We start from the raw sequence: 27,247 nt of genomic DNA, 5'->3' as shown, positions 1-27,247 counted from the left end.
GCACCGTACTATGTCTAAAAGATTAAGGTAACATGGGTGTAGGGTTGCCATCGGGCTCAGTCTCATAAGGAACAAGCTGATCCAGTTCTAGTTTTGCGCCACTGCATGGGATTTGTAGCTCTGATTTTCTTAGGGCACATCTATAGAGTCATCAGAACTACAACTCCCTGCATGCAATGGGACAAAACCAGACCTGCATGAGCCTCTTCCTTATGACCTGGAGCCATAACTAAAGGACAGAGATGGGCAGAAGAGACTTATTTTCCAAGAAGCAAGCCTAAGATCTTCCTCTTGTTTTCTAAAAATATGCTGATTACTTTTATTTGTCCCCATTTTTCTAGCAGGTTTTTCAGCTCCTGCAAGATAGAGATAACTGGGTGATATCATCCATTCCTAAGTTTTTTACTCATGTTCTGTCAAAAGACAAAAAGGTTGTTGGGATGGTGGTGGGAGGAGTCCAGTTTGACGTGACATTTAATTCTAAGGTAACTGGGGAGGCAAATGACACAGAATTAAAATAAAACCGAGCATAGGCGAGAGCTTAATTTCAGAAAATATAATAAACCTTCAATTGAGTACACGTTGGTTGTAATGTCACTTTTGATTCTTATTAAGGTTGGCAAGAGGCAGAAAAAAGTATAGTCAAATCCCGGCTGAATTTCTCAAAGGCATGCAGCTTGCACCTTGCGTTGGCAGAGGCCACAACTCTTCTTGATGCCAAATTGCTCTATTTAGTAACAGATGTAGTAGGGTTTACCTCCCCAGGAAGGTATGACATGGCCCACGCTAGTATTACTGCTGCCGGGTCTTTGTGGGCCCAGGCAATCGTGCCGTGAAAAGTACACCAGCTGGGAGCAGGTTGGTAACGCCAAGAGCCGCCCCAGCTCCACCCAGACTACCAGCGCTTCAAAACCCTGCTTCCCTGGATGAAATGTACCATCAAACAGAGCGCCCAACAGCATACTGGAGCCTACATCCACCACATTTTGCAGCCTTCAGAATTTGGCCCCTCTGGGGTAGAACTCCAGGCCCTCCTCTGTCCATATTTATCCCCCCACAAAAATGAAATGGTACTTTGCTGGCTAGAATAAATGCAATTGGCTACTGGTTAACACGAAGTGGCTAATGTATTGTCTGGCATCGTGCCTGGGTCGAAGTGCTAAGGGCAAGCACAAAACACAGCAATACCAACCTCTCAAATTAAACTAAAAGGTACAGGAGCCGGGCAAGGTTTCTTTGTTAGTAAGAGAGCAGCAGTAAACAGCTCCAGGTAACGCTGTACCTGGATATTCTCATATTTCTTCAACACTTTAGACTTTTAGCCACATGACTTGAAACATGCTGTCATGTTGGAATACATCCCCCAAGCACTTCCTGGCACGTCTTCACACTTAAAACTGAAAACAAATCTTAATTCATTCCTGTTAACCAAAAAACAGGGGAGGGCAGGCAAATCAAAAAGGATATAAATTGAACAGAATCCGTCCAGAGAGCAGCTACGAAAAAGGTTTAACATTCTTCATAAATCAAGCAGATGGGAGACCGCCTTAAAGATGTAAAGCGCATATATAGCCTGGAGCGAAGAGAGACATTCAAATACCTCCAAGGAAAACATGCACAGGAAGGAGGTGCTGGAACGAGGGGGGTTCAGGGGAGGAGGGGGAAAGGAAATATTTCTTTACAGACAGGGTGGAGGATGCCGGGAACAGCCTCTCTTGGAGGTGGTGGAGACAAAGACCGTATCTGAATTCAAGAAAACATGGGCCAAGCAGAAAGAATCGCTGAGAACTAGGGAGTAGGAGAGGTGGATGGGCAGAGGCTTACATGGGCCAGATGGCCTTCATCTATGCTCATGTTTTCTAGTTTCTGTATCAAATAAGAATGCCATACATGAGAAGCTGCTGTTAGAAGTGAATTTGCCTTTTCAGTTACCTCTGTTTGAAATGAGCCAGGCAACATGGGACCAGTTATAGCTACCGCTTGCTCCAAGCATGGGGGGGGGGGGGGGACAGTGAATTTAGTACCTGAAAGTGAGGGACTGTGGCACCTTCCCGCCTACAGCCCTGCCAGGACTCTGCCCCTCAATCCCATGCTGTAGCAGCCCCTACTCTGCCAGTACTGAAATCTCCCCCCTCCACGCCCCAGAGTCCTGCCCTGCAGCAACCTTTGCTAGTCCTGTACTAAAATCTCCCCCTAGAGCTGTGCCAATGCATCGCAGGTCTGCTCAGTCAGGCTTAATCCCATCCACTACCTCTGCCAACGTACTCACGCAGCCCCCCGTGCCAGTTCTGCCAGTGCAACTCAGTCCCTTATGTGCAGCCGGACCTTCCGTTCTAATTTATCTTATTTGTTGCACAACCATTTCCTTCGTGCTCCAGTTTTGAGATTCCAGCTCACTCAGAACTGGCCTCCCCTGGGCCCTTCCCACCCGCTGAGAGAGGCTTTTCCCCCTATCCCCTCCCCTTTCAGCAACAATCCTCAAGCGGGGGGGGGGGGGGGGGCTACAAGCCTCAGCGCCCTCTGGCCATAGCCGACGGTCGAGCTCTCCCAAGTCCGATGTTATCATTGATCGACGGCAGAGGCTGCTTCCAAGGCTAGGGAGGGAGAAGTGAGACCTAAGCTGCAAAGTTGGGGGCCTGTGCATGTGAGGGCACAGCATTGCCACTGACCCCCCCCCCCCCCTGCTCTCCTACAGCACAGGGTAGCACAGATCTTACATCAGTCCTGTAAGGTACAAGTTATAAGAAAGTGAACCTTTTGTTTCCATCACACAGTCAGAGTGCCAGCAGGTTGTTGTCCTCCCTGTATTAAATCCATGTCAGGACAGGTCACACGGGGGCTCACGGAATTTCAGTGCAGTCCTAGGGCAGGGACGGCTTCCCTAGAGGAAACGCTTCTCTTCTCAACAGAAGGGCTCCCCAGCCCGCAGCAATTGCCGTGGGGGGAGGGGGGGGGGCAGGAGAAATGAACAAGTCCAGATCACAGTCCTCCCTGCAAGCAAAGAGGTCACACCTCAAACACAGAAGAGGCCGCCACACAAAATAAATTATAAACACTTTTCTGTAGACTCTGGCAGTGGAAGTTGGTGTACAGACTGAAGAAACTGACCGCGGGCAGCCTCTCGCCGCATGGGATCCTGAAACCCGGACCAGCTCCCACCAGGACTCAAAAAGCCAAGGGGGGAGCCGAAAGAGAAGGCTGAATAAAATAGATTGGCTTGGTCTTATTTTATGTCATCCCAGACTATTGCTGCTTTAATTTAATTTTCCACAAAAAACTTGTCAAGAAGGGTTCGTATAAAGATTAGAAACGCGAGCAGGCTACAGTTTTTGGGGGTTTTTTTTCCTTTTCTCTTCCCAGTTCCCCTCCCCTCCTCTTCTTCCTTCTCATCCACGCTTGTCTCCTTTCTCCCCGGGGCAGAGACGGGTCAGCGCTTCCCGTGGAACGGTCACCCAAGTCCCCGCTCCGCTACATGATCTGGCACTGGTCGCCTCCGGCGCCTGCTGTATCCGAGAAGTTCAATCCATCCAGGTCAAAATTCAGGCCAGGAGGCTAAGGAGAAGGAACAAAAAAAAAGCAAAAAAAAAAAGCTCAGTTATTGCACCAGAAAACAAAATAAATCTTATTTATTAAATCAACAAGTAAATGAGCAGAGGCGCTGCAGGTTAAACACGAGGTAATGATACAGTCCTCCCGCTGCCCCTGAATGTATGAGTAAAACATCTAACTGCCAGCGCCACCTCCTTCCCGCCGCGAGTACAACACTATCGTTTAAGCTGGCAGCGGTGTGGGCAGAAGCTGCTTTTAGATCCAGATTCGCTGTAGAATGCAGGACCTGGTGCCAGGAGTCAAGGCAGCGCAGAAGGCAGGTAATGAAATGAACGTCTCTTCTGAAATACGTGCTACCTAGACGTGGTTAAGAAAGCCATGGAGAGCCTAGCAGGATTCCACGGGATCTACACTGAGACTTGAAGAGTTAAGGCCCAGTAACAGAAATAATTGATGAGACTGTACCAGATTCCCCTCCTCTCTATCACCTTTTTGTAGCAGAAAAGTTCAATGCGTGTTACCGCAGGACTGGTCTGATACATCAAGTTAAGTATGAATTGGATACTGATGCTGGGGGAGGGAGCATGTGGTCGACGGACAGTGGATAAGTTAACGTAGGTTTATACTGTACGCTGCTTGGTATTTGCAGGACCCTCATTACAGTGACTGGCCTAGACATAAGTTGGAAGGGGAAACAACTCCCCCAAGCACTTGTGAATGAAGGTTCATAAAACGAGATCTGATCCCTGCTTCCAGTTGAGCTCGAGGGGGAAAAGCTGGGTGCAAAAGAAATTCTTCGAAGGGAGTCAACATCTGGATAATGGTGAGCCGGTCGCTATAGTAAATCTGTACTTTCAGAAAGCATTTGATAATGCCCCTCAGGGAATTAAAGTCTTAGGATAGGAGACAACATCCTATTGTGAACTAGTAACTACTCCAGCTTAGGAAAGAGTGGAATTAAACGGTTAGTTTTTCCAATGCAAAGGTAAATATGAATCGCTACTGGGGCCTGTGTTTTAACATTCGTTAATGATCTGGAAAAGGGAACAGTGAGTGAGGTGAGTGCATTTTTAGATGACAAGTAGTAAAAACACAAGCAGACTGAGGATTTACAACAGGACTCTGCGAGATTGGGGAACGGGGCATCTTAATGGCAGATGTCAACATTATTTATTTTTATTTTTATTTTTTATACCGGCATTCAAGAACTCGTTCTCATCATGTCTGTTTACAGAAAAACAGGGGTGCAAAAAATAGAACCAAAAAACATGAATAAACGTGATGAAGAAATGCAGTTACAAATAACAAGGGTAAATGAACTGGGATTGTAAGAAAATAAAGTGAGATAGAGGAGATTAATTATATACAAGTATACATTATAAATATTAAATTTAAAGTATAAACTGATGCACACAGGGAACAATAATCCTAATTACAGCTCCATTAGCAATTAGGAGCCAGGTAGACATGGCATTTGCCATCTCTTACTGCCGGCAGTGAGCAACAAGGAATCGCTCCATTAGGATATGCTGAGTACTTCCAAGTGACCTGGACTGACCTTTCTTGGTGACAAGATTCTGGGCTCAATAGCCGTTTGAGATGGCACAGCATTTATGTTCCCAAGGTTGAATCTGCCAAACTGTACCCAAAATAGAGTGCTCAAGCGAAAGCATCCACCTGGCTGATACGAGCCCCTAGTGCTTAAGCAGGTGGAAGGAGCGGGAACCCAGGAACATTAAAAAGGAAACAAGCTTCATGCGGATGCATTTCAATTCACCACTTATGCAGGTTAAAGTTGTCCTCATCTGCTACCAGCCTGGAACTAGTACTGGCCTGGCAGGGTTCTTTTTCCTGTACAGATGCTCCTAAACACTCTGTGGTCCTGGAGATTACTTTCAAAATCACGATATGGATTTTAAAACCCATATGGGGGAGGGAGAGAAGGCAAGAATCCAGAAATATACAGCATATAATTGGGGTGCACTTCCAATAATGGTCAAAAACATGGTCACCCCTGCCCCGCTTTTCAAGGTAGGGATTAAAGGCGATTCCACACTTCACGATGTGGCACGGGTTAAACTGCCCCCGTTTTTCCGTGCCCAGCCGTAACGGGACTAAGAGGCAAAAAAAAAAAAAAAAAAATCTAATAACCTTACCGATTCTCCAGCCAGCTCCTTCGGAGGGTGCCCCAATTCTTGAAGCTGTAAGAGAGAGCAGATATAAATATTGCAGATAGCCCAAGTTTGCAAATTCTAAAAACCCTCCTTGCTGTTAAAAAAAAAAAAAAAAAAAAAAAAAAAAAGAAAGAAAGAAAGTTAGGTTGTGAAAGAACCCGTGGTACCTTTTTTTTTTTTATAAGATATTCCCAAGGCCAAGATCAGAGAGAGAATAGAATTAACGAGGAGAGTCAGTTTTACATCCTGGAATCTCTTTTCTTTCCTCTCATTTGCCATATTTTGCTGCTGTGGTTTAGTCTCAATTTAAATTAATCTCCTAACCCAGGATAGCAGAGAACTGACCACTTTTGCCGCATCCACTGTGTACGAGAAGTATGGTTTCAAGCCAGTCCAGCAGGGGTCGTTATTCCGGCCCCAGAAACCTCTCCCCACACACCTTTTCACAAGGTCGAGTGATCACCTACTGGTTAGAGCAGCGGGCTGAGAACCAGGGAAGCCAGGGTCCGTCCCCGCTGATACTTCTTGTGATCTTGGGTTAGTCACTTCACCTTCTATTGCCACAGGTACAAACATGGGGGCCTGATTTACTAAACCTTTTAGCCCCAATAGACACAGAATGGGAAAGTAGCTTCAGTAAATCAAGCCCTTAGATTGTAATGATGATAGAGGTCTTTAACGAGTAGATGTGACTCGGTTATTTACACTTTCGAATAATAGAAGGACTAGGGGGCATTCCATGAAGTTAGCAAGTAGCACATTTAAGACTAATCAGAGAAAATTCTTTTTCACTCAACACCCAATAAAGCTCTGGAATTTGTTGCCAGAGGATGTGGTTAGTGTAGCTGGGTTCAAAAAAGGATTGGATAAGTTCTTGGAGGAGAAGTCCATTAACGGCTATTAATCAATTATACTTAGGGAATAGCCACTGCTATTAATTGCATCAGTAGCATGGGATCTACTTAGTGTTTGGGTAATTGCCAGGTTCTTATGGCCTGGTTTGGCCTCTGTTGGAAACAGGATGCTGGGCTTGATGGACCCTTGGTCTGACCCAGCATGGCAATTTCTTATGTTCTTATGTTAGTTCTTTGGAGACAGGGAAATACCCAAGGAACCTGTATACAGGTCACCTTGAGCTACCAGTGAAAACGCCTGAACTAAATATCAACACAGTTCAACGAAAAATAATCTCTCTCTCTCAGCTTTGCAAACCCCTCTTGCTCTCAGCCTTCACCCCATCAAATAACTGCAGCCAACTGTGTGCAGAGAAACTCCACCCCCTGCAATGCATTGTGGGTCATTCCAGGTTTCTAAAAAACCTAAGGCAGCCACCCTCCTGCCCTTTGCCATCAGGTTCTTTATATGTCAGAGAGGAAATAACAGCAGTATTGAAATCCCTGACATACCGAAAAGGGAGACCAGGAACTACTTGTAGTTCGCAAGAGTTTCTCTTTTAAAAAACAGAAATCATTTTCCTGTCCATTACTGTTTGCCTAAGAGTAAAAGATGTACAGGAGCAATAGAAGAAGGCAGTTAAGTAGGGGATCCTCAGCTAGATAGAAACAGTTTTAGCTATGCTTTTTTTTTTATTTTCCTGCTTGTTCATGCTATTTGTGGATCAGTAGAACTAGGGGTATGAAATGAAACTCTAGGGAGGACGACTCAGAACTAATGTCAGGAAATATTTCTTCGCTGAGAGGGTGGTGAATGCCTGGAATGCTCTTTTGGAGGAGGTGGTGAAGACAAAAACGGTGAAAGATTTCAAAGGGGCATGGGATAAACACTGTGGATCCCTAAAGACCAGAGGATGGGAATGAAGAAGAGTGCATGGGGGTGACTTGCTGGTGTGCCGGTTACTACCCTTAACCAATAAGCCTTCATGCTGTTCATGCAACGCCATCATTACTCTCTGCTTCAACAGCAGGGGGGAAAAGGGGAATTGGATTCATACAGCGACCAAAGGAAAGTTGATTCTTACCTACTAATTTTCGTTCCTGGAATACCACAGATCACTCCAGACTCCTGGGATTATGCCTCCTTCCAGCAGATGGAGACAAAAGGTTTCACTGGCACATAACCTGGAGTGCCACCTGCAGTCCTTCAATATTAACCTGTACCCAAGCCAAGATTTGCTAATTAACAATCCTAATGAAATGCCAACAAGGTCCCACAAACGAGCAAGGGGGAAAAAGGTAAAACCCCGACTTAAAAGAAAAAAAACTCTTTGTTTCATAACTCCAAATCAGGGGAACAAACTTGAAATCTAAAGCAGCTCTGCAGCTTATATACATTAGAACCACAACAGACGTACGAGCGGACTCTCCCCCAAACCAGGGTGGGACTCTGGACTGATCCATGATATTCCCGGAATGAAAATTATGAGGCAAGAACCAAATTTCCCTTTCCTATTCATATCTGGATCAGTCCAGACTCCTGGGATGTACCCAAGCTTCCCTAATTAGGGTGGGACTGCGAGAGTCCCGCTCGAAGAACACTCTCAAAGTCCGTAGTCTCTGGGGCCTGGACATGCAAACAATGTCTGGCGAAAGTGTGCAGCGACTTCCAGGTAGCCACCTGACATTTCTTGTGGTGACACCAGCTGACACTTGGCCCACGAAGTCACCTGAGATTGAACGGAATGTGCTCTCAATCCCTCCAGGACCAGACAGGGCTTAACAGATATAAGCCAAACTTATTACCTCTTTAAACCATCAAGGACTTTGAAGCCTTCTGCCCTTTCCTAGGACTGCTCCATAGCACAAAGAGATGGTCAGACACTCTGAAACTATTGGTGACTTTGAGGTAACGCAACAAAGCCCTCTTTACATCCAAACATAAGTCTCTCGCATTCGGAGTCGACGCGTCTGAATCTGGAAAAGCTGGAGGTTCCACGGTCTGATTCAAATGGAACGCAGACACAACCTTCAAGGAGAAGAGAGGGCACCGTCCTCAAAGACATCCCGAAATCAGAGATTTTCAGAAAAGGTCCTCTGCACGATTACGCTTGAAGTTCCGAAATCCTTCAGATGGAACAAATGGCTACAAGAAACACCTCCTTCAAAGTGAGATCCTTTATCATTGCCCTTCTCAAAGGCTCAAAAGGAGCTACACACAACCCTCGAAGGATTACACATCATATCTGGGTAAGCAGCCAACGACACTCCATGCAACTTGCCCCGTAAACAGTTCAAGGCCGCAACCAGAACCTTGAGAGAGTTAAAAGCCAAGTCTTTAACCAACCCTTTTTGCAAAAAAAACAAACAAAAAAAAACCTCCCAAGATATGAGCTATCGAGGCCTACATCACGACTTGTGCACCAGGACACAAACACCTTCCAGACCCTTATATATGATAAGGGAGTGGAAGTCTTTCTAGCCTGCAACAAGGTGATAATGACATCCTCTGGATATCTTTTTTCTCTCAAACGCCTCTTCTCAAAAGCCAAGCTGCGAGATAGAAGCGATCCGCCCGATCTGAAAATACTGGACCTTGCTGAAGAAGCCTTGGCAAATGTGCAAGTTGTAGCAGGCTGTCCACTGCCAGACCAACCAGGTCCACGAACCACAGGCACCTTGGCCACTCTGGCGCCACCAGGGGCACCTCTCTGGGATGTTATTCTGTTCATCATATCAGCTTTCCCACCAGAGGCCACGGAGGGAGTACGTACAGAAGAATCCCCTGGGGCCAGGGCAGAACTAGAGCATCTATGTCTTCTGCTCCGTGCTCTCTTCTGTGACTGAAGACCCGGGGCGCCTTTAGCATTCATCCATGTTGCCATCAAGTCCAGATGAGGAGTACCCCATTGGCGACATATCAAAGACATTGCCTCGTCTGACAGCTCCCACTCCTCAGGATCCAGCTTCTGGCGACTGAGAAAATCTGCTTGCACGCTGTCCACCCCAGCAATGCGAGATGCCACTAGTGTAGGTAGATGCTGTTCCGCCCAAAGAAACAACTCCTGAGCTTCCTGGGCTACTTCCCGACTCCTGGTCCCCCCCTTGTCAGTTGATATAAGCCACTGTGATCGCGTTGTCAGACAGGATGCACACCGAGCGGCCGCTCAGAGACAGAAACGCAATTAAAGCATACCACACTGCTCTTGTCTCCAAACAATTGATAGACCAGGGCTTTTCTTTCTTGGGCAGACTGATTCTGGCATCAGTGGTAACTACCAACCAGTCCAGAACCTCCAAGTCCACTCCACGTCTTGAATGTTTTTGACCAAGCCACCATGAAAGAATGGACCTGGCAGGATCCTCGAGTGACAGTGGAAGATAAAACTGTTCCGACAAAAGGTCTCCACCGGGAAAGAAGAGACAGTTATAGAGGCCTCATATGTGCAAAGGCCCAAGTGACCAACCCCAACTTCGAGGCCATAGAGCCCAACACCTGAAGGTAATCCTAGATCCTGGGAACTGCAGCTTCTAACAGCCTGCCCACCTGCTTCTGCAGCTTGAGAATATGATCCTGCATAAGGAAAACCTTTCCTGCCTTGGTGTCAAAGCCGCTCCCAAGAACTCCAAAACCTGAGATGGAGAGAGATGACTCTTTGGCAGGTTCACCACCCATCCCAGGGACCTCAATTGCTGCAGGACCCTAGCCATTGCCTGAGTACCAAGGGCTTTCAACTTTGCCCGAATGAGCCAGTCGTCCTGCTGTGGATGAACCAAGATGCCCCTTTTTCTGAGGATGCTGCCACAACCACCATTACTTTGGTGAATGTTTGTGGCACTGTTGATAATATGAACGGAAGGGCCTAAAACTGAAAATGTTTCCTTCTGATCACCACTCACTCAAAAACCTGCCAAACTATCATTGTTGCACTATCAACAATCTAAATCTAAAGCAAATAATCCAATCTCCAAATCATAAAGCAGGTCACACCATCGACCTCATCTTTATCAACACTTAAGTTTGGCAATCAAATACTACTCAAACCACAGAGATACCTTGGTCTGACCACCACCTAATCCAAGCCAACTTATCTATCAACTTCAACCTTAAAACACTTCAAATCATTCCAAACAAAATATCTTACCACCCGCCATTCAACACTGAACTTCTACAAAAAAACTCTTCAAGCCAAATTAATCAACATAAATCTATCAAACTCCGAGGTTGCAACAACATCATGGCTAAATATCAAGAAAAAAGTAGCAGACAGCATCAATCCCATTATTACAAAGACAAAACAACACTCCAAACACAACAACCAGTGGTACAATAACATCAGAACTGCCAAACGTATACTCAGGAAAAAAGAAAGAGAATGGAGAAAAACAAAATTACAACCACACTAAGTATTTATCGGAGCTACTTGGCACAATATAAAAATATCATCAACAATACAAAGAAGGAATTCAACAAAATCTCCAAATTTCATAACCCCAGAATGTTATTCTCAATAGTTCAGAAACTTACTAAAACCACCCAAGATTCTACATGTACCAAACATGGAAGCAATGACTTTGATGACTTCTTCAACAAAATACCTCATCTAATCCAAACCAACAACAACCAAAACAAACTGAACACTAAGATTACCTCATCATGGTCAAACTTTGATACCGCCTCCACTCTCGAAATTCAATCTATTATAAATAAAATGAACCCCACCAGCCATCCAATAGACAACATCCCTATAACAAGCCTCAAAACAATTGAACCCACCATATCTAAAACTATCACCAAAATCGTCAATTTATCCCTGACTGAATGTAATTACCCCAAATGCCTCAAATCTGCAGTTATCAAACCAATTCTAAAAAAGAACAACTTGAATCCTGAAATCCTCACTAACTATCGCCCCATTTCAAACTTATCGTTCATAGCCAAAACCATTGAAAAAGTTGTACACACCCAACTTGACGACTATCTTGAAACAAACAACATCCTACCTCCAACTCAATATGGATTCTGAAAAAACCTGATCATAGAATCTCTCCTTCTCTCTCTAAATGACATAATACTAAGAGGCTTCGACAAAGGTGAAAAATACCTACTCATCCTCCTTGACCTCTCAGCCGCTTTTGACACAGTAAACCACAATATTCTTTTAGAATGACTGACTCAAATTGGCTTAACTGACACCACCCTACAATGGTTCTCTTCCTATCTATCTGACAGAACCTACAAAGTTTTAATTAACAACAACCCATCCAAAAAGATTAACCTCAACACTGGAGTTCCCCAGGGATCAGCGTTATCTGCCACCCTATTTAACATATACCTTCTCCCCATCTGCCAATTACTAAAAGATAACGGAATCACCCACTTCCTCAATGCTGATGACATTCAACTTCTAATTCCCATCCAAAATTCAATCGAAGACACCTACAAGAAAACCTCGTCTCTACTTAGCTCAATTAAAACATCTCCTAAATTCTCTGAAGCTCATAATCAACATCAACAAAACTGAAATAATACTCATGGACAAAAAACCCAACTCCGCCACCCCTGCCTTTACTTGACAAACAAATGAACTCTATACTCCCACCTCAGGAACCTCGAAATCATCATCGATAAAGAACTTTCATTCAAGAACCACATATCAAATAAAACTAAAGAAGGATATCACAGACTTCTAACCCTAAGACATTTAAAACCGTTTAACCCTTATGATTTCAGAACTGTCTTACAACTACTCATCTTCTCCACCTACAACTACTGCAACTCCTTACTAATTGGAATACCCTATTCAAACCTCAGACTGCTCCAGATTCTTCAGAACTCAGCAGCCAGAGTTCTGACAGGAACAAAGAGAAATGAACACATAACGCCTATAATGACCTCACTTCACTGGCTCCCAATTAAAGCCCGTATCGAACACAAATCAATGACCATCATACATAAAATTCTAAACCATGATCATCAAGGACAAAATAGCTTAAATATAACCCCCCAGAATCCTCAAAGAAATCTACGTTCAAACAACTCAGGATGCTTAAACATATCCCCCCCCCCTCCCCAAATCAGAGATGCGCATTTGACAACAAGAGAAAGAGCCTTTTCCATTGCCTCCCCTAAACTTTGGAACTCCCTACCTAAAGATCTGAGAACCCAACCCAAACTCAAAACGTTCAAAGAAGACCTAAAAACATTGCTGTTTTGCAAATTCTACACTGACTGTCATATTTCTGAACTTCCTAACTCCCAATCAAACTTTCATCCAAAAACCTCAAGATAATTTCTCTCCAACCAGAACAAACAATCCCTCCTCCTCCCACATAATGATACTGACTGGACTTGAAATGTTTAACCTCTGTTTAATATGCACATTGTTATACTTTTGCACAATTGTTAAGAGAGTTACAATTTAAATTTTGTAAACTGTTATGATGGCTTTACCGAATGAAGGTGTTTATAAAACTCAACAAATAAATAAATAAATGAAAACACAGAAACCTCTGGTGATCCAGGCGGACTGGAATGTGTAGGTATGGCTCGGACAAGTCCAGAGAAGCCAGGATCCCTCCCTTGCACACGGCCGCAAGCAAACTCAGAGGTTCTATTCGAAAAAGAGGAACCTTGAGAGCCACATTCACTTTCTTTAGATCCAAAATTGGACGGAAGGATCCCTCCTTTTTTTGGAACCATGAAATATATGGAATACCTTCCTGTCCCTCGTGCCCCCAACAGAATGGGGAACTACGGCTCCCAGATCTTGCAACCGGTCCACGGTTTCCTGAACCACCTTTCTCTTGCCGAACGGAGCGCAAGGACGAGAAAACGTAACCTTCTTTTATCATGCTGAGAACCCATCGTTCCAACATGATTTTGGCCCACTCTTCGTAAAAGAGAGCCATGCACTCTCCAATCAGAGGAAGAGAGGAGTGGACTGGCTTCACTTCATTGGGAGGCTTTAGCTCCACCAGAGCCCAGGCCAAGACCTTCTCTGCCTGATTTTCTGCTGCCTCGAAAGGACCGATTCCAGGCCTGCTGCCTCCCGTGCCTTGCCTCTGAGCTCCCGCTGAGGGCTTACTCAGACCGAAACTGGGCTACCCTGAAAAGGAACTATCCTCTGGGCTTGTCCTCTGGCAACCTATGCCCTTTGGTCTCCTCTAAGTACTCACCAAATAGGAGATTTCCCTTGAACAGTAAAGCTCCCAACCAAGACTTAGACCAAACATCTGCCAACCAGTTCCTCAGCCTTCTGGCCGATACCGCAGACATCATAATTCTGGAAGATGTTCTAACAAGGTCATATAGAACATCCACTACATAAGCTGCTGCTGCTTCCAGACAGTCCACCTGCTTAGCCTCGATTGGAGATAGTGGCCTTGAAGCCTGCAATTGCTGAGCCCAGTGCAAACTGGCCCTCTGCATGAAGCTACTGCACACAGCAGCCCGAATGCAAAGCACAGACACCTCAAATATCTTCTGGAGATGAATTTCCAACTTCCTATCCTGCATGTCCTTCAGCGCCACTGAACCAGCCACAGGTATGATGGTCTTCCTAGTGACCATAGACACCAATGTGTCCACCTTAGGAATTGCCAAACAGCTCGAGCATGTCCTCCAGCAAAGGATATAACTTCGCCATCGCCCGACCTACCTCCAGTGTCCCATTCCCTGACCACCAATTTCTTTGCAGACTTGTGAAAAGGGAAGGCTTTCGCTGGACTCCTCAGGCCATCCATGACTGGATCCACTTCCTCCTTTCAGAATAACCACACCACTTTAGAGTCGTCCCCTTCGGCCACCAGCACCTGATCAAACACTCCACCCGAATCCGCAGCATCTGGACTATTGTCAGGTACAGCCGGATTGCGGCCAATCCCAAATGGGTCTGGGAAGGCAGGACCCTGTGGAGCTCCATCTGATTCATCGGAGCCTATATCTGGACTGTCTGAAACTGCCCTCATCCCAAGGACCCTGGGTGCCCTCCATGGAACTAGTCCCACAGAGCTTCCAGTTCTCTTAGCCGGCCGTGGAGCACCAGGCCTCTGAACCCGGTCTGCCTGCTTCCCAGCCGCCTTTTGCGCCAAATAAGGTTCATGCAGAAGCAGGACCCTCCAGCCTGTCTCCAGAAGGATCCCCCCTCCCCGTCCAAATCAGGGTCTCTTCAGGTGAGTAGTACCCTGGCACATGGAGATAGCGGGCAGGGGGCTGATTTCACAGGTGCTCCCAGGCCTGTTTTCAACTCAGGCTGCATCTCCGACATAGCCTCTGGCAGTCCCAACCCACTCTCTCCACCGGAGCGGCAGCGGGAGCACAGTCCGGCATGACAATCACATGCACGCCATCGCCGCGCGCCATCCCGACTACGAGGCACGCTCGTGTGGCAAAAATAGCCCCGCGGCCAAGTAACACAGACGCACAGGAACCCATCTCGCAGCCCTGTCAAGGTCCATTGCAGCCTTCCCGGCCGTGAAATACCTTGCTGTTCCTCTGCTCTAACTTTTTTTTTTTTTTTTAAACTTTACTAAGGCAGAAGAAAAGGCAAAAATACTTCCCTGGCAGAAGAGTTGCCAGACTCCAAATTTGTTCTCCTGGGGGTGGGTGGGGGAGGGAACTGGCCCCACCAGTTACACCCCCAGGTGGTGAAAGATTGAGCCAGACCAGGGTCCTCGACTCCCTGCTCATATCCCTCAGTACCAGGAGAGATAGCCACACCAGGGCTGAGCAACCTCCTGGGATGGCAAATCCACTATTTTTTTTTAATTATGTATCTTTTTTTTTTTTGTTCAGACTGCAGGGATTGCACCTCTATCATCTGCTGGAGACAGAGAAATACTGAGGGACTGCAGGTGGCACTCTGGGTTATACACCAGTGCAACCTTCTCTCTGTCTCCATCTGCTGGAAGGGAGGCATAATCCCAGGAACCTGGACTGATCCGCATATGAACAGGAACAAAGGACATTGAATTTTATGGCTGGGAAAACTTGCTGATGCGACTGTTACTACCCTTAGCCAATAAGCCTTATACTTGTGATGTAACTCCAACATTGCTCTCTGCTTCAACGGCAAGAGATAACGGGGAATTGTCCTCAGACAGCAACCAACAAGGGCCCCTGACTTCGGTTTGGGAAATTAAGAATGGGGGTAACGCGTATGGCGTAGAAAATGCTACCATTATGGGGGAGACCCGTATGGCATGGCCAATGCTGCCATAAGCTCGCTGGGCAGACTGGTTGGAACATTTGGTCCTTTTCTGCTGTCATTTCTATGTTTTGTTTTCTTGTTAGCTGCCTTGAGCGGTGGATTAAATGCGGGTTACCAATTTTTTTAAAAAGGTAAAAGCAACTTCCCAGCTCCAGGCTACAAGAATTAAGTGCCAGTACTGTTTTTTTTTTTAATTTCTGTTTACAGAGCACTCTAGAAAACATTTTAAAGAAGACTTGAAAAACCAGGACTGGTGCGCTAGCATGCATATGAATACAGAATCACAGCAACACAGACGTTGGCAGATAAAAGATCAATTGGTGCCTAGAGTCTGTCCCATTATTCCTGTCCATACTGCTAAGGTTATATCCCAGCTTACAGCCGCAGAAGCACTTCTAGGATATCGCTCCTTATGCAACTAAGATTTTGTCTTTTTTCTCTCCTTGGTTTTTCACCCTCCCAGACAGACCTCACCTGCTGCATAAGATCCAGCACAGCTTCAAATCTAGCCTTCTGGGCATCGCCACTGTCTGTCGGCTGCTCCACCTCAAACTGTTCACAGATTTTACCCATGATGCTGTGCTGCTCCTGGTACTTTTTAAACTGATCTACAGGAACGGAGTCTCGATGGGCTTGTAACCATTCCGGGTACTAGGAAGAAAGATGTAAAAAGACATGAATAAAAGTTCCACGAGCAGCAGAAAAGAAGCAGGTGCATGGCAAACGATCTGTACTTTTGTCCTGAGTTCTTATTTCGAACCTTCTGAGGGCACGAGACTGCCGATTGGAGGGAACAGAGTTCAGCATGCTATAGAAGAGGCAGAGCAAGCTCATTTTTACAAATGATCAGTCAACATGCCTAAACCCCACCCCGAGGCCAGCCATAGCTGTTCCAGTTTCAGGCCTCGGCTTAGCACCAGCCTGTGCCAAACCCATGTGGGGAAAATGTCCCAGAGCAGTCAGGCTGGCACAGGGCAAACTCAAAAGTCTACTCACAACCAATCTTGTGCTGCATTAAGAAGGGGCGAGATGGTCAATTGGTCACAGCAAGAACTAGAAGAGGAACACTGTGGATTCATGGAATCTGCTGGTAATTCTGCGTGGCCGTGGGCAAGCTATATTTCATTACTTAATGAAACTAAATGTATTGGTCCTCAACCAATTCATCTTCTCTCTGTAAAGCAATAAGTTCCAGTCTCGGGGGGGGGGGGGGGGGGTTTACAAGATACGCCGTGACTGCACTGAGAAAAAAACATTCTGAGGGGATGAGAGGAGGAAAGATTGAATTAAAGGAAGTGTTTTGCAAAAGGTGGGCGGGACAGAGATGTCTCAGCTGTAGTTGGGAGAATAGGGTAATCACTACACCGACCACAGTTTTGAAGCATTAGTGAGGCACATAAATTGGCAAAAATCGGGAGAGAAAAATTTAAAAAAATTGGGGCCCATTGCCAGCGGGTGGGGCACCGATTCTGGCTCCATCCCATGAAAAAGCTCCCCACTGGATTTCACAAAATAGAAGCAGTTAGCCACATGGATAGACGTTTCTCAGCAGTCGGATCAAAAGTGCACGGCCCTCAGCCTCTGTTGTTGACTGCAGTTTTGATTCTGAAATCCGACAGCTGCAATAAGCGCTGGGATCCCGGCCGGATGTAAGGCGCCAAGAATGGTGATGTTCTGATAGTCCAAGGGCAGCTGCCATCTTTGGGCTACCCTTAGCTAGCACAGTCCTTAACCCAAATTCTCCCCATTTCCCCCCTCCTCTTTTTCCAGGAGGACAGCCCGGATGACCTGGATCCCCCCCTTTGCAGTGTAAAGAGACATGCACGAGTGCCGCTCACAAAGCAGCAGAGAGCAACCCCACATCGTAGCAATGGATCCTCCAGTCCTGGGTGCTGGAGCCCATTCTTCCTACGTTACTCTTAATTTTCAAAATCTATTAAACCTATGCAGTGGAGTCTTCACCCTGAACTGCATACCCTCCTCGTCCAACCTAATAATGCTCTCTGGACTTGATATGCTTATTTCTGATATTGTTCAAATTGTTTTTTTTACTGTTGCACAACTGCTAAGAAAAATGTATATTTTTGTAAACCGTTATGATGGCTCTACCAAATGACGGTATATAAAACTCAAATAAATAAATAAACCAACCAAAATTCACCTTCCCAGAAACAATACAGATAACCCTAAGATAAAAGCCCAGGGTGGCTTACTTTTTCGGTAATTTCCTTGAGGGATGGATAGAGGACGTCTTTGGAGAGCAGGTTCTGCATGATGTTCTGCATGATGGGCAGGATGTTGCCCTCACCGGCTCCGTCCTCCATCCCCAAGCCCTCCATTGCCTTCATCAGCTCGTCCTCAGACATACCGGAGCTCTGACCAGGAAAATCCAGGGGAGGAGAGAAGGGAACAAAACGTTACCAGACACCTGTTCTCCAAATCTCCAAGGCTACAGAACATCTTTCTGTTCACTAACGTAAAGGCCCCACCCCACCTGACCCTTTATAAAAACAAAAAAAACTTAAACCCATTAGAAAGAACTTCCTAACCGCAAGAATAGGTAAGCACTGAACAAGTTCACTAGGGAAATGGGGGATTTCCATCAGCCAGTCAGGGACATCTGCCTGGGATGGGTTGGGTACAGCGGTCCTGCCCCAAGGCTGGGGGGGGGGGGGGGGGGGGGAGGACAGGAAAAGAGAAGGGCTGGATGACTTCTTGAGGTCCCTGCCAGCCCCACCTTGCCATGATTTTATTCTTCTATTGACGGATAAAATACTAAATATTACTGAGAACAGGAAGGGTTTTCTCCATTGATCATCCCAACCCGACTTTTAGAATTTTTGCTATTTTTAGGGGAAAAGAGTGAGAGAGGAAAGAGGACGGGGTCACTGGTGGGGAGCCAAGAAGCGGTCTCTAACCTGCAAGTCATCTGCATTTTTAGCCAGTCCGACGAGTGTGTCTTTCAAACAAGATGTAAACTCTTGCTGGGAAACCGTATCGCTACCTGTGAGAGGCAGAGTGAAAATACATAAGCACAGCATACTGATTAAATCCACCCCCACCACCCGTTCCTTAAAAGAAGAGGAGCATTTTATACTCTGTGCAGTATTATAATAATCACATACAAAATGCAGCCCTCAAAAAATAATTTGATCAAAATTCTGTAAGCAGCTCATAGTTATACTACTGGTTAGATCAATTAGGTCTACGTGGGACATCTCTGTGGTGATCTTTCAAATACAGACATGGTACCGGGGGAGCAGTTTAAAGAATTACAGCAATTGCATATATGAAATTTCTTTTAAGAGTGAGTACTGCTAATCTCCATTGTAAGTTTTGTTCTGCTACATTCAGGAGCAGGCAAAAAAAAAAAAATAAAAAATTTCAGATGACAAAAAGGAAATGCTGTGGGACAGAGCAGAAAAACCTCTCAGAGCTGTCTGGAGTATCTTTTTTTTGCAGACTGAGGCAAGAATACCACAGCTCCAACTGCACACACACACAGATTCAATTTCTTGCCAATGATAAATATCATGTGCAATAGTTTACTCGCAATCAGAAATTTCTTATGATAGGTGATGCTCAGCAACACAAGTGTAGTGGAATCCAAGTGCTTTTTCGCTAACATTATCCATCAATATCACAAAATTACTAATAAGACTTTTCAGAAACTGCTCATTTTTACAGTGCTGGGCAAAAAAAAATGGCTTATCAGCATAACAGAAGGAAGATAATGTCCAGGGATCAGGAAGGCAGGACAAGACCGCCCGCTTCCTTGCCCAGCTAGCAATGGATTGGTTTTTTTTTGTCTGCCTCCTCTCACCGACTCTGCCGGCGGCGTCCGAGAGTTTCTGGAATTGCTCCACCAGGTGGGGCTCCTCCTCTGCCAGCTCCTTCATGGCCTTCTCAAACTCCACGGTGGCCTGCGCGGCGAGCTCGCTGTCGAACAGCTCCTGGAAGAACTTCTCCTGGGAGGCAAAGAGTGCCTCCTGCCAGAGAGAATGGAAGGACGAGAGGGGAGAAGGGGCATCAGTACAGTTTGCTTCTCCTGATCCGCACGAATACAAAAAAAAACAAACCACAGCTGGAACAAGCTTCCACTCCAGAGTTTTGCACGTTTGCGGTGACAAAACTGAACCCACACTTTTCCATATTTTGTTTTTCTTTATGGCTCTTTGGGTATAGTCATCAGTACATGAGAACCGATGAATATGTTCCCAAAAAAGAGAGGATGACTTAATTTTTCATTGCATTCTCAAATATCTTGTTTTCTGTGTATAAGTCTCAAGACATGCCCACTCTCCCATACAGAAACACAGTATGAGGGCAGATAAGGACCCCCATCTAGTCTCTGCCCTGCCCACTTTTCTTCCTGGTGCAATGCCATAGACACCAGGTGATCTCTGGCTTTCCCCTTCTATTCATCAAAGCTAAAGAACTCTCTGTGCTCTTCTTGACCAGTACTGACTTTTCACCTAGAAACTGGGAGGCTGTTCCATATATTCATCACCCTCTCTGTAAAGAAATATTTCCTAAAATTACTCCTGAGCCCACCCCCTTTTCAACTCCCTCTCATGACCCTTCATTCTAGAGTCTTCTTTCTGTCAAAAGAGGCTCACCACCTGTGCATGGAAACATTTGAGATATCTGAATGTCTCCCCTATCTCACCTTTCTTCTAGAGTATACATGTTCAGATCTTTAAGTCTATCCCCCTATGCTTTAAATTGAAGACCACTGACCATTTTAGTAGCCTCCCTCTGAACAGACTCCATCCTGTTTATATCCTTATGAAGGTGCGCTCTCCAGAATTGTACACAGTATTCCCAGTGAGGTCTCACCAGGGAGCTATACAGGGGCAGTATCACCTCCTTTTATCTGCTGACCTTTCCTCTCCCTATGCAGCCAAGCATCTTTCTGGCTTTACTGTCAACTTTATCCACCTGTCTGGCCACCTTAAGATTATTATACACAATTACCCCCAGATCCCGCTCTTCCTTTGTGCATAGAAGAATTGTTAATTATTTATTGAAAATGTCTTCAGTTATGCTGCTTCACTCACTTCCAATACTGCCCCCTCAATCACGTGCTTTAAATTGCACAAAGCTGCAAACATTTTCCCCATGGTTCTTTTTGTATACAACATAAATATGGATGACATTAACCCCTCAAGCCTGTCCATAATTATGCATAGAAATACAAAACCACAAGCCTCTTTATCTGGTACCATATACCTGAGGCAAACTAGGGAAGAAAAACCAAGCCGCTATATCAACAAAACAGATCTTCATATTCAGTAATTTGGCTGGCAGTTATAGCAAACCAAACGGAGTTAGTTTTCTTTCATCCTCGAGAATTAACTGCCTTGAGTTTTTGAAAGCACTTCTATCTTAGGCATTCCCACCACCAAAGATCCAAGCACATCAGGGTGCGATCAGGCTAATCCTCACCACAAATCTGTTTTTGCCACGCTGATGAATTTAAAGTTACCAAAGGGGGAGGTGGCATAGCCATAATTAGAGGTGCTCCACTAATTCCAAAAAAGTATGAAAAACAAATTGAAAACCAAAGAGACAATGCTCTCTTTTGAAGGCAGATTTGTTATTATATGCAAGATGCTCTTGGTACAATAAGAATGCAGCACATGGACCAATTATAATACAATCGGTCCATTCCAAAAACCTCTTTGACACAGACAAATTTTGAAAGAGAAAAGTGGCTCATACTTTGGCTGCATCTCCAGGAGACTTCTCTGAACTTTCAACATCCCTGGTTCTGGCATCGTGAGTGGAAGGTGCTGGTTGTGGTTTAGCTTTATCAAAATCATCAAGGGCACCTGTTAAAATACAAAAATCCATCATTCCTTCAAGAAGACCAATGATATTGCTCTCTCCCATTTAGTTTTTTTGTTTTTTTTAACACCAGAAAGCCCCAATTCAGATGTGTTTTTATCCCCACCACCTCCAGTCACTGCTCCTGTCTCTGTTCCTCCCTCGACCAACCCGCAGACTGCACTGCTGTTGTGGGTGCTGCCCAAATTCCCTCCAGGAGCAGATCCTAGTGCTGAAGCTGGACCCCTCCTCTCTCTCTCTCCAGACACTGCCCTGGGGTCTGCCCTCTATTCCTCCCTCCACTATCCCAGAGACTGCACCACTGCTGCTGTCACCTCAACCCTGCTCCTATCTCCCCCCCCCCCCCCCCCCCAAAGAGTTAACCCTAATGCTGCAGCCGGGCTCCATCTCTCCAGACACTACCCTGGGGTCTGGTCTGACCTGCAGCCCCCCCCCCCCCCCCCCCATTCCTCTCCCCACCTCAACCCTGCCCAAATTTCCTCCATAAGCTGACCCTAGTGCTGCAGTCAGGCCCCTCCTCTGTCTCTCCAGATGCTATCCCTGGATCTACTCTGCTGCCTCCTGCCATCCCAGAGACTGCACCACTGCTGCTGCCTTGACCCTACCCACGTTCCCTCCAGGAGCAGACCCTAGTGTTACAGCTGGTCCCCTCCTCTGTCTCTTCAAACACTGCCCCGCCGCTCCCCTCTATTCCTTTTTCCACCATTCCAGAGACTGCACCGCTGCTACCTCAACCCTGCTCGCATCTCCCCAGGAGCCGACCCTAGTGCTGCAGCCGGGCCCCTACACCACTCCAAGTAGAAGCGGTGGAGGTGCTGCTGTTGCTGCTCCCTATGCCACGCAAGGAGCCCTTTCCCCCACACTCAAAACTCCTTTCACCGTAACCGAACGCTCACTCCTCCCAACCAGTCCCGTCTCTCACTTTCCAGCAGCTCCTCCAGTTCCTTATCCTCCTCCCTGTCTGCCGCTGCCATCTTCCCCGTCGCCTCACCGGGAAAGACGTCACCGCGCAGCGACGAAAACAGCCAATCAGGAGGCGCAGCCAGGCCTACGTAGTGAAGCTGCTCCGGAGGCCGCCATATTTAAAAGGAAAGCGGCCCGGATAGACCTGGGGAACCAGTGTTGCCAACTTCGCTTATTTACCGCGAGATTGGGCTTTTTCCCTAGTCATTCGCGGTTTTTTTTTCCGATTCGCTGGTTGCTTTAATTGGGCTATTTTTTCTGCCAGTCGCGTTTTTTTGAGCTTGTTGGGCGGGACTTGTGCTCTGACGTTACAGTGATTGGCTGCTGCTGCGATGAAGCCTGTCCATAGCAGGCACACCCTATCCGTATATTGCAGCAGTAAGCCAATCAGAGCAGGATTCAAATAGTGAGCTGCAAGCCTTGTTGATGGATACCTCACGAGCACATTTTTGTTGCCAGACCTGGAACGGGAAGGCCAGCAGCAGGGCATTGGAGAGCAACAGCAAAGGAATCTTCAGACTGTACAGCTACAGCCAGGTATCAGGAGGGGAGGAATTAGTATGGTGGGAGGGGGGAATGACAGTGTGTGGGGGCCAGAGATGTGCTTGGTGGGGAGAGGGGAATGAGTGAGTGTGTGGGGGGGCCAGAGATGTGCTTGGTGGGGAGAGGGGAATGAGTGAGTGTGTGGGGGGGCCAGAGATGTGCTTGGTGGGGAGAGGGGAATGAGTGAGTGTGTGGGGGGGCCAGAGATGTGCTTGGTGGGGAGAGGGGAATGAGTGAGTGTGTGGGGGGCCAGAGATGTGCTTGGTGGGGAGAGGGGAATGAGTGAGTGGGTGAGGGGCCAGAGATGTGCTTGGTGGGGAGAGGGGAATGAGTGAGTGGGTGGGGAGAGGGGAATGAGTGAGTGTGTGGGGGCCAGGGATGTGCTCGGAGGGGGGTGGGGCGAGGGGAATGAGTGAGTGTGTGGGGGCCAGGGATGTGCTCAGAGGGGGGAATGAGTGTGAGGGGCTGGTATCTTTTATTTCCTAGTGTGTAGCAGATGGACTCAGGACCAATGGGTATAGTGTACTCCTGGTAGCAGTTGGAGATGGATCAGATTTCAATCTGAGGTCAGCCCCTAGTACATATACCCCTGCAGGAAGTGCAGCTCCTCAGTATTTTCCATCTCCAAAGCAGTTAGGGACTATCTGCACGCTCTCTGAGAGTTAGAACCAAAATTCAAGGAAAAACCCAAATTTAAGAAGAAAAGTTTACCTAAAGACTAGCCCCGCTCTCCTGCGGTGATACCCTCTGGTCCCTCCCCCAGTTGAGATTCCCGAGGTCCCTCAGAGGTGAGCCTCGGTCCGGTGGCCGAATCTCAGCAGGGACTTAGCCCCCGATTTCGGGCACGGCTGAGAGGCAGCGGGTGCATTCCTCAAGCACGGCGGTGAAGGTATTTGCCCTCTCCCCCCACAGCCAGAGACCGCCCTGGATGAAACCGGGAAGCGCCGAAGACAAGGTAAGGTAGAAATCTTCTGTAAACTGTCTCCGAGGATCGAAGAGGAGCACAGGCCGCCAATCGGAGCCCAGTGCCGCTGGGTTGATCCGCCCTAGCAGGGCTAGGCCCCGGCTGTTCCCGAGTGTCTACCCACGTGGAGACCCTCCAAGGAGGTCGCCATATTGGCCGCGTGCTCGCCATTGCCATCTTGACCCGACTCGCCTCTCAACTCGAGCGCACAAGTCCCTTGTGCGCATAAACTTAGACGCACATAATACCTCACACGCATAAGTTGCGCGTATGGAACAAGGCGCGTATCTGCGGCTAGGCGCACATCTCCGCGCATATCTGAGGCGCACTGGAGCGCACAAGAGCTCACGCGGCCACAGTCATGGCACCTCCAGAGTCTGGCATAAAACTGCAAGGCCTCTGCCAAGCATGCCACATCAGAACTGCACAGAGCGAGGAGGCCGACGCCTTGTGCGCACAGTTGGAGGAGGCCCTGGGAGATCCAGGCCAGGGCCGTTCCCAGCCAGGGCCCAATGCTAGCTCTTCAGGGGGCACCCCGGACCTAGCAGCCCCCAGGAAGTCCACCCCGCACTCGGGGACTCCCAGAGAACCGGCGCCCCTCAACTTAGACCCAGCTTTGATATCCTAGGTGGAGCTGTTCAAGGGGATTCACGCCTTTGTCAGGATGTAAACTGAACCCCGGGAGGTCCAGCCTCCTGAGGACCCTCATGCCCCAGGACCCTCAAGGCCTAGGCACAGGTCCACACCGTCCAGAAGTTCTGCCTACAGGGATACAGACCACTCTGAAGAGGAAATTGAGCCCCTGGAAGAAGGGGAACTCCCCCCAGGGACAGAGCCACACCGAACCATGAGACGCTTCTTCACAAAGGATGAGCTCCCGGCCCTAGTATCCCAATGTCTAATGGAACTCGCTATCCTGGGCCAAGGGCCCTCAGGGGAACCTAGAATGAACCCCCCTGCTGGAGGGCCTTCGTCAGACGTCTCGCCATTTTCCTCTCTTACAGGCAGCACAACAGCTAATTGACCTAAAGTGGAATGCTCCAGAGTCCTCATTCAAAGGGGGTCGAGTACTGTTGGCCATGTATCCCCTGGACCCAGCGACCAAAGAACTCCTGGCGTGCCCTAGGGTGGATGCCATGGTCTGCGCGGTCGCTAAGCGCACTACCATCCCAGTGGAGGGAGGAGCGGCGCTCAAGGACGCTCATGACCGGCGCCTAGAAGCCTTGCTAAAGCAGTCATTCGAGGTTGCAGCTCTGTCCCTTCAGATTGCGGCCTGCTGCACCGTGGTGACGCGTGCCTGCCTATCTCAAGCCAGGAACAGCACCCCGGGAGAGGACATGGAATCAACTCTGTCCTTTCTCACCGACGCGGCTTCCGATCTAGTGCGTACAACAGCCAGAGGAGTCTCGTCCATTGTGGCAGCCAGAAGACAGCTCTGGCTCTGAAATTGGTCGGCGGACGCCTCTTCCAAGACAAGTCTAACAAAGATGCCCTTCAAAGGATCCCTCCTCTTCAGCAGCGAACTAGAGAAACTGGCCAACAAATGGGGTGACTCCCCATTACCGCGCCTGCCGGAAGACAAGACGAAGAGAAACCAGCGTCCCTTCCACAGATCCGCCAGAGGCAGAAGCTCACAGCACTTCAACCCTTTCAAAAGCAACTATCGAGCACCCTGCCCTACGGGCAGGAACCAGTCCTTTCGGAACAAGCACACCAAGAGAGGAACCAGGCGGGTGCAGGCTCCGGCCGCACCCCACAATGAGAATCAGCCGACCCATCCAAGGGAAGATGCTATAGGGGCAGACTAGCCTTATTCTACCGCAGATGGGTCGAGATAACTACGGACAAATGGGTCCTGGCCATCATCCGGGAGGGGTACTACCTGGACTTCATTCGAACTCCCCCCGACAAATTCGTGGAATCTCCCTACCACGACCCCCTCGAGAGGGCGGTAGTGGAAGCTACACTGAACAGGCTTGTGACCCTCGAGGCCATAACCCCGGTGCCTATACGGGAAATGAATACTGGACATTACTCCATTTACTTCATCGTACCCAAGAAAGAGGGCACATTCAGGCCCATCCTGGACCTCAAGTCTGTCAACCGCCACCTAAGGGTTCCCCGCTTCCGCATGGAAACCTTACGATCCATCATACGGGCAATACAACCAGGAGAGTTCCTCACATCCCTGGATCTGTCGGAGGCCTACTTACACATCCCAATGCATCAGGAACACCAGCGCTTCCTACGCTTCAAGGTCCTGAATCGTCACTATCAGTTCCGGGCACTACCCTTCGGGTTAGCCACAGCACCCCGGACGTTCACCAAGGTAATAGTAATAGTGGCGGCAACACTCGGGAAGGAGGGAATCCTCGTTCATCCCTACCTGGACGATTGGCTGATCAGGGCGAAGTCACCAGAGGAAAGCCACCAAGCAACCAGCAGAGTCATAGCACTACTGGAAAGCCTAGGATGGGTGGTCAACATAAACAAAAGCTCCCTACAGCCCGCACAGTCGCTGGAATACCTAGGAGTCCAATTCGACACCAAGGAAGACAAGGTCAGCCTGACCCCCGCGAGGAGGTCAAAGCTGCGGGGCTGGCTTCAGACCTTGCTGAGTGTTCCTCGTCCCACAGCATGGGATTACTTGCAAGTCCTCGGACTGATGGCGTCCACGCTGGAAGTAGTGCCATGGGCGCGAGCACACATGAGACCTCTACAGCGCTCACTTCTAACGCGGTGGAGTCCACAGTCCCAGAACTACACCATATGCCTTCCACTCCTGGGCAGCGTCCGGACCCAGCTACGGTTGTGGCTGCAGAACAGCCACCTGAGCCGGGGATCAAGCCTATCCTCCCCAACCTGGACCCTGCTCACCACAGATGCCAGCCTACACGGATGGGGAGCACACTGCGAAGAGCTGACCGCCCAAGGGCAGTGGAACGCAGAAGAGGCAGGATGGAACATCAACCACCTAGAAGCGCGGGCAGCCAGATTAGCCTGCCTGCGGTTTGCCCACAGACTGAGGCAAAGCGGTCAGAGTGATGTCGGACAACGCCACGACTGTGGCCTACATCAACCGACAGGGCGGAACCAGAA

At 47.8% G+C, this 27,247-nt stretch overlaps 1 protein-coding gene across 1 annotated transcript; it reads right to left on the bottom strand.

Moving 5' to 3' along the window:
* Positions 1-541: 541 nt before the first annotated feature.
* On the bottom strand, positions 542-22,748 carry PEX19 (peroxisomal biogenesis factor 19). Its single transcript, XM_029580914.1, has 8 exons — positions 22,601-22,748; positions 21,553-21,662; positions 19,652-19,817; positions 18,747-18,832; positions 18,042-18,203; positions 16,303-16,479; positions 5,706-5,750; positions 542-3,552 (listed from the first exon to the last, which is right to left on the bottom strand). Exons 1-8 carry the CDS (start codon positions 22,650-22,652, stop codon positions 3,469-3,471), a joined length of 882 nt encoding a protein of 293 aa, XP_029436774.1. The 5' UTR covers positions 22,653-22,748; the 3' UTR covers positions 542-3,468.
* Positions 22,749-27,247: the final 4,499 nt, after the last annotated feature.

This window comes from Rhinatrema bivittatum, chromosome 16 (assembly GCF_901001135.1).
Source record: "Rhinatrema bivittatum chromosome 16, aRhiBiv1.1, whole genome shotgun sequence".
Lineage (NCBI taxonomy): Eukaryota > Metazoa > Chordata > Amphibia > Gymnophiona > Rhinatrematidae > Rhinatrema > Rhinatrema bivittatum.
This window is presented reverse-complemented; position numbering and strand designations above follow the sequence as displayed.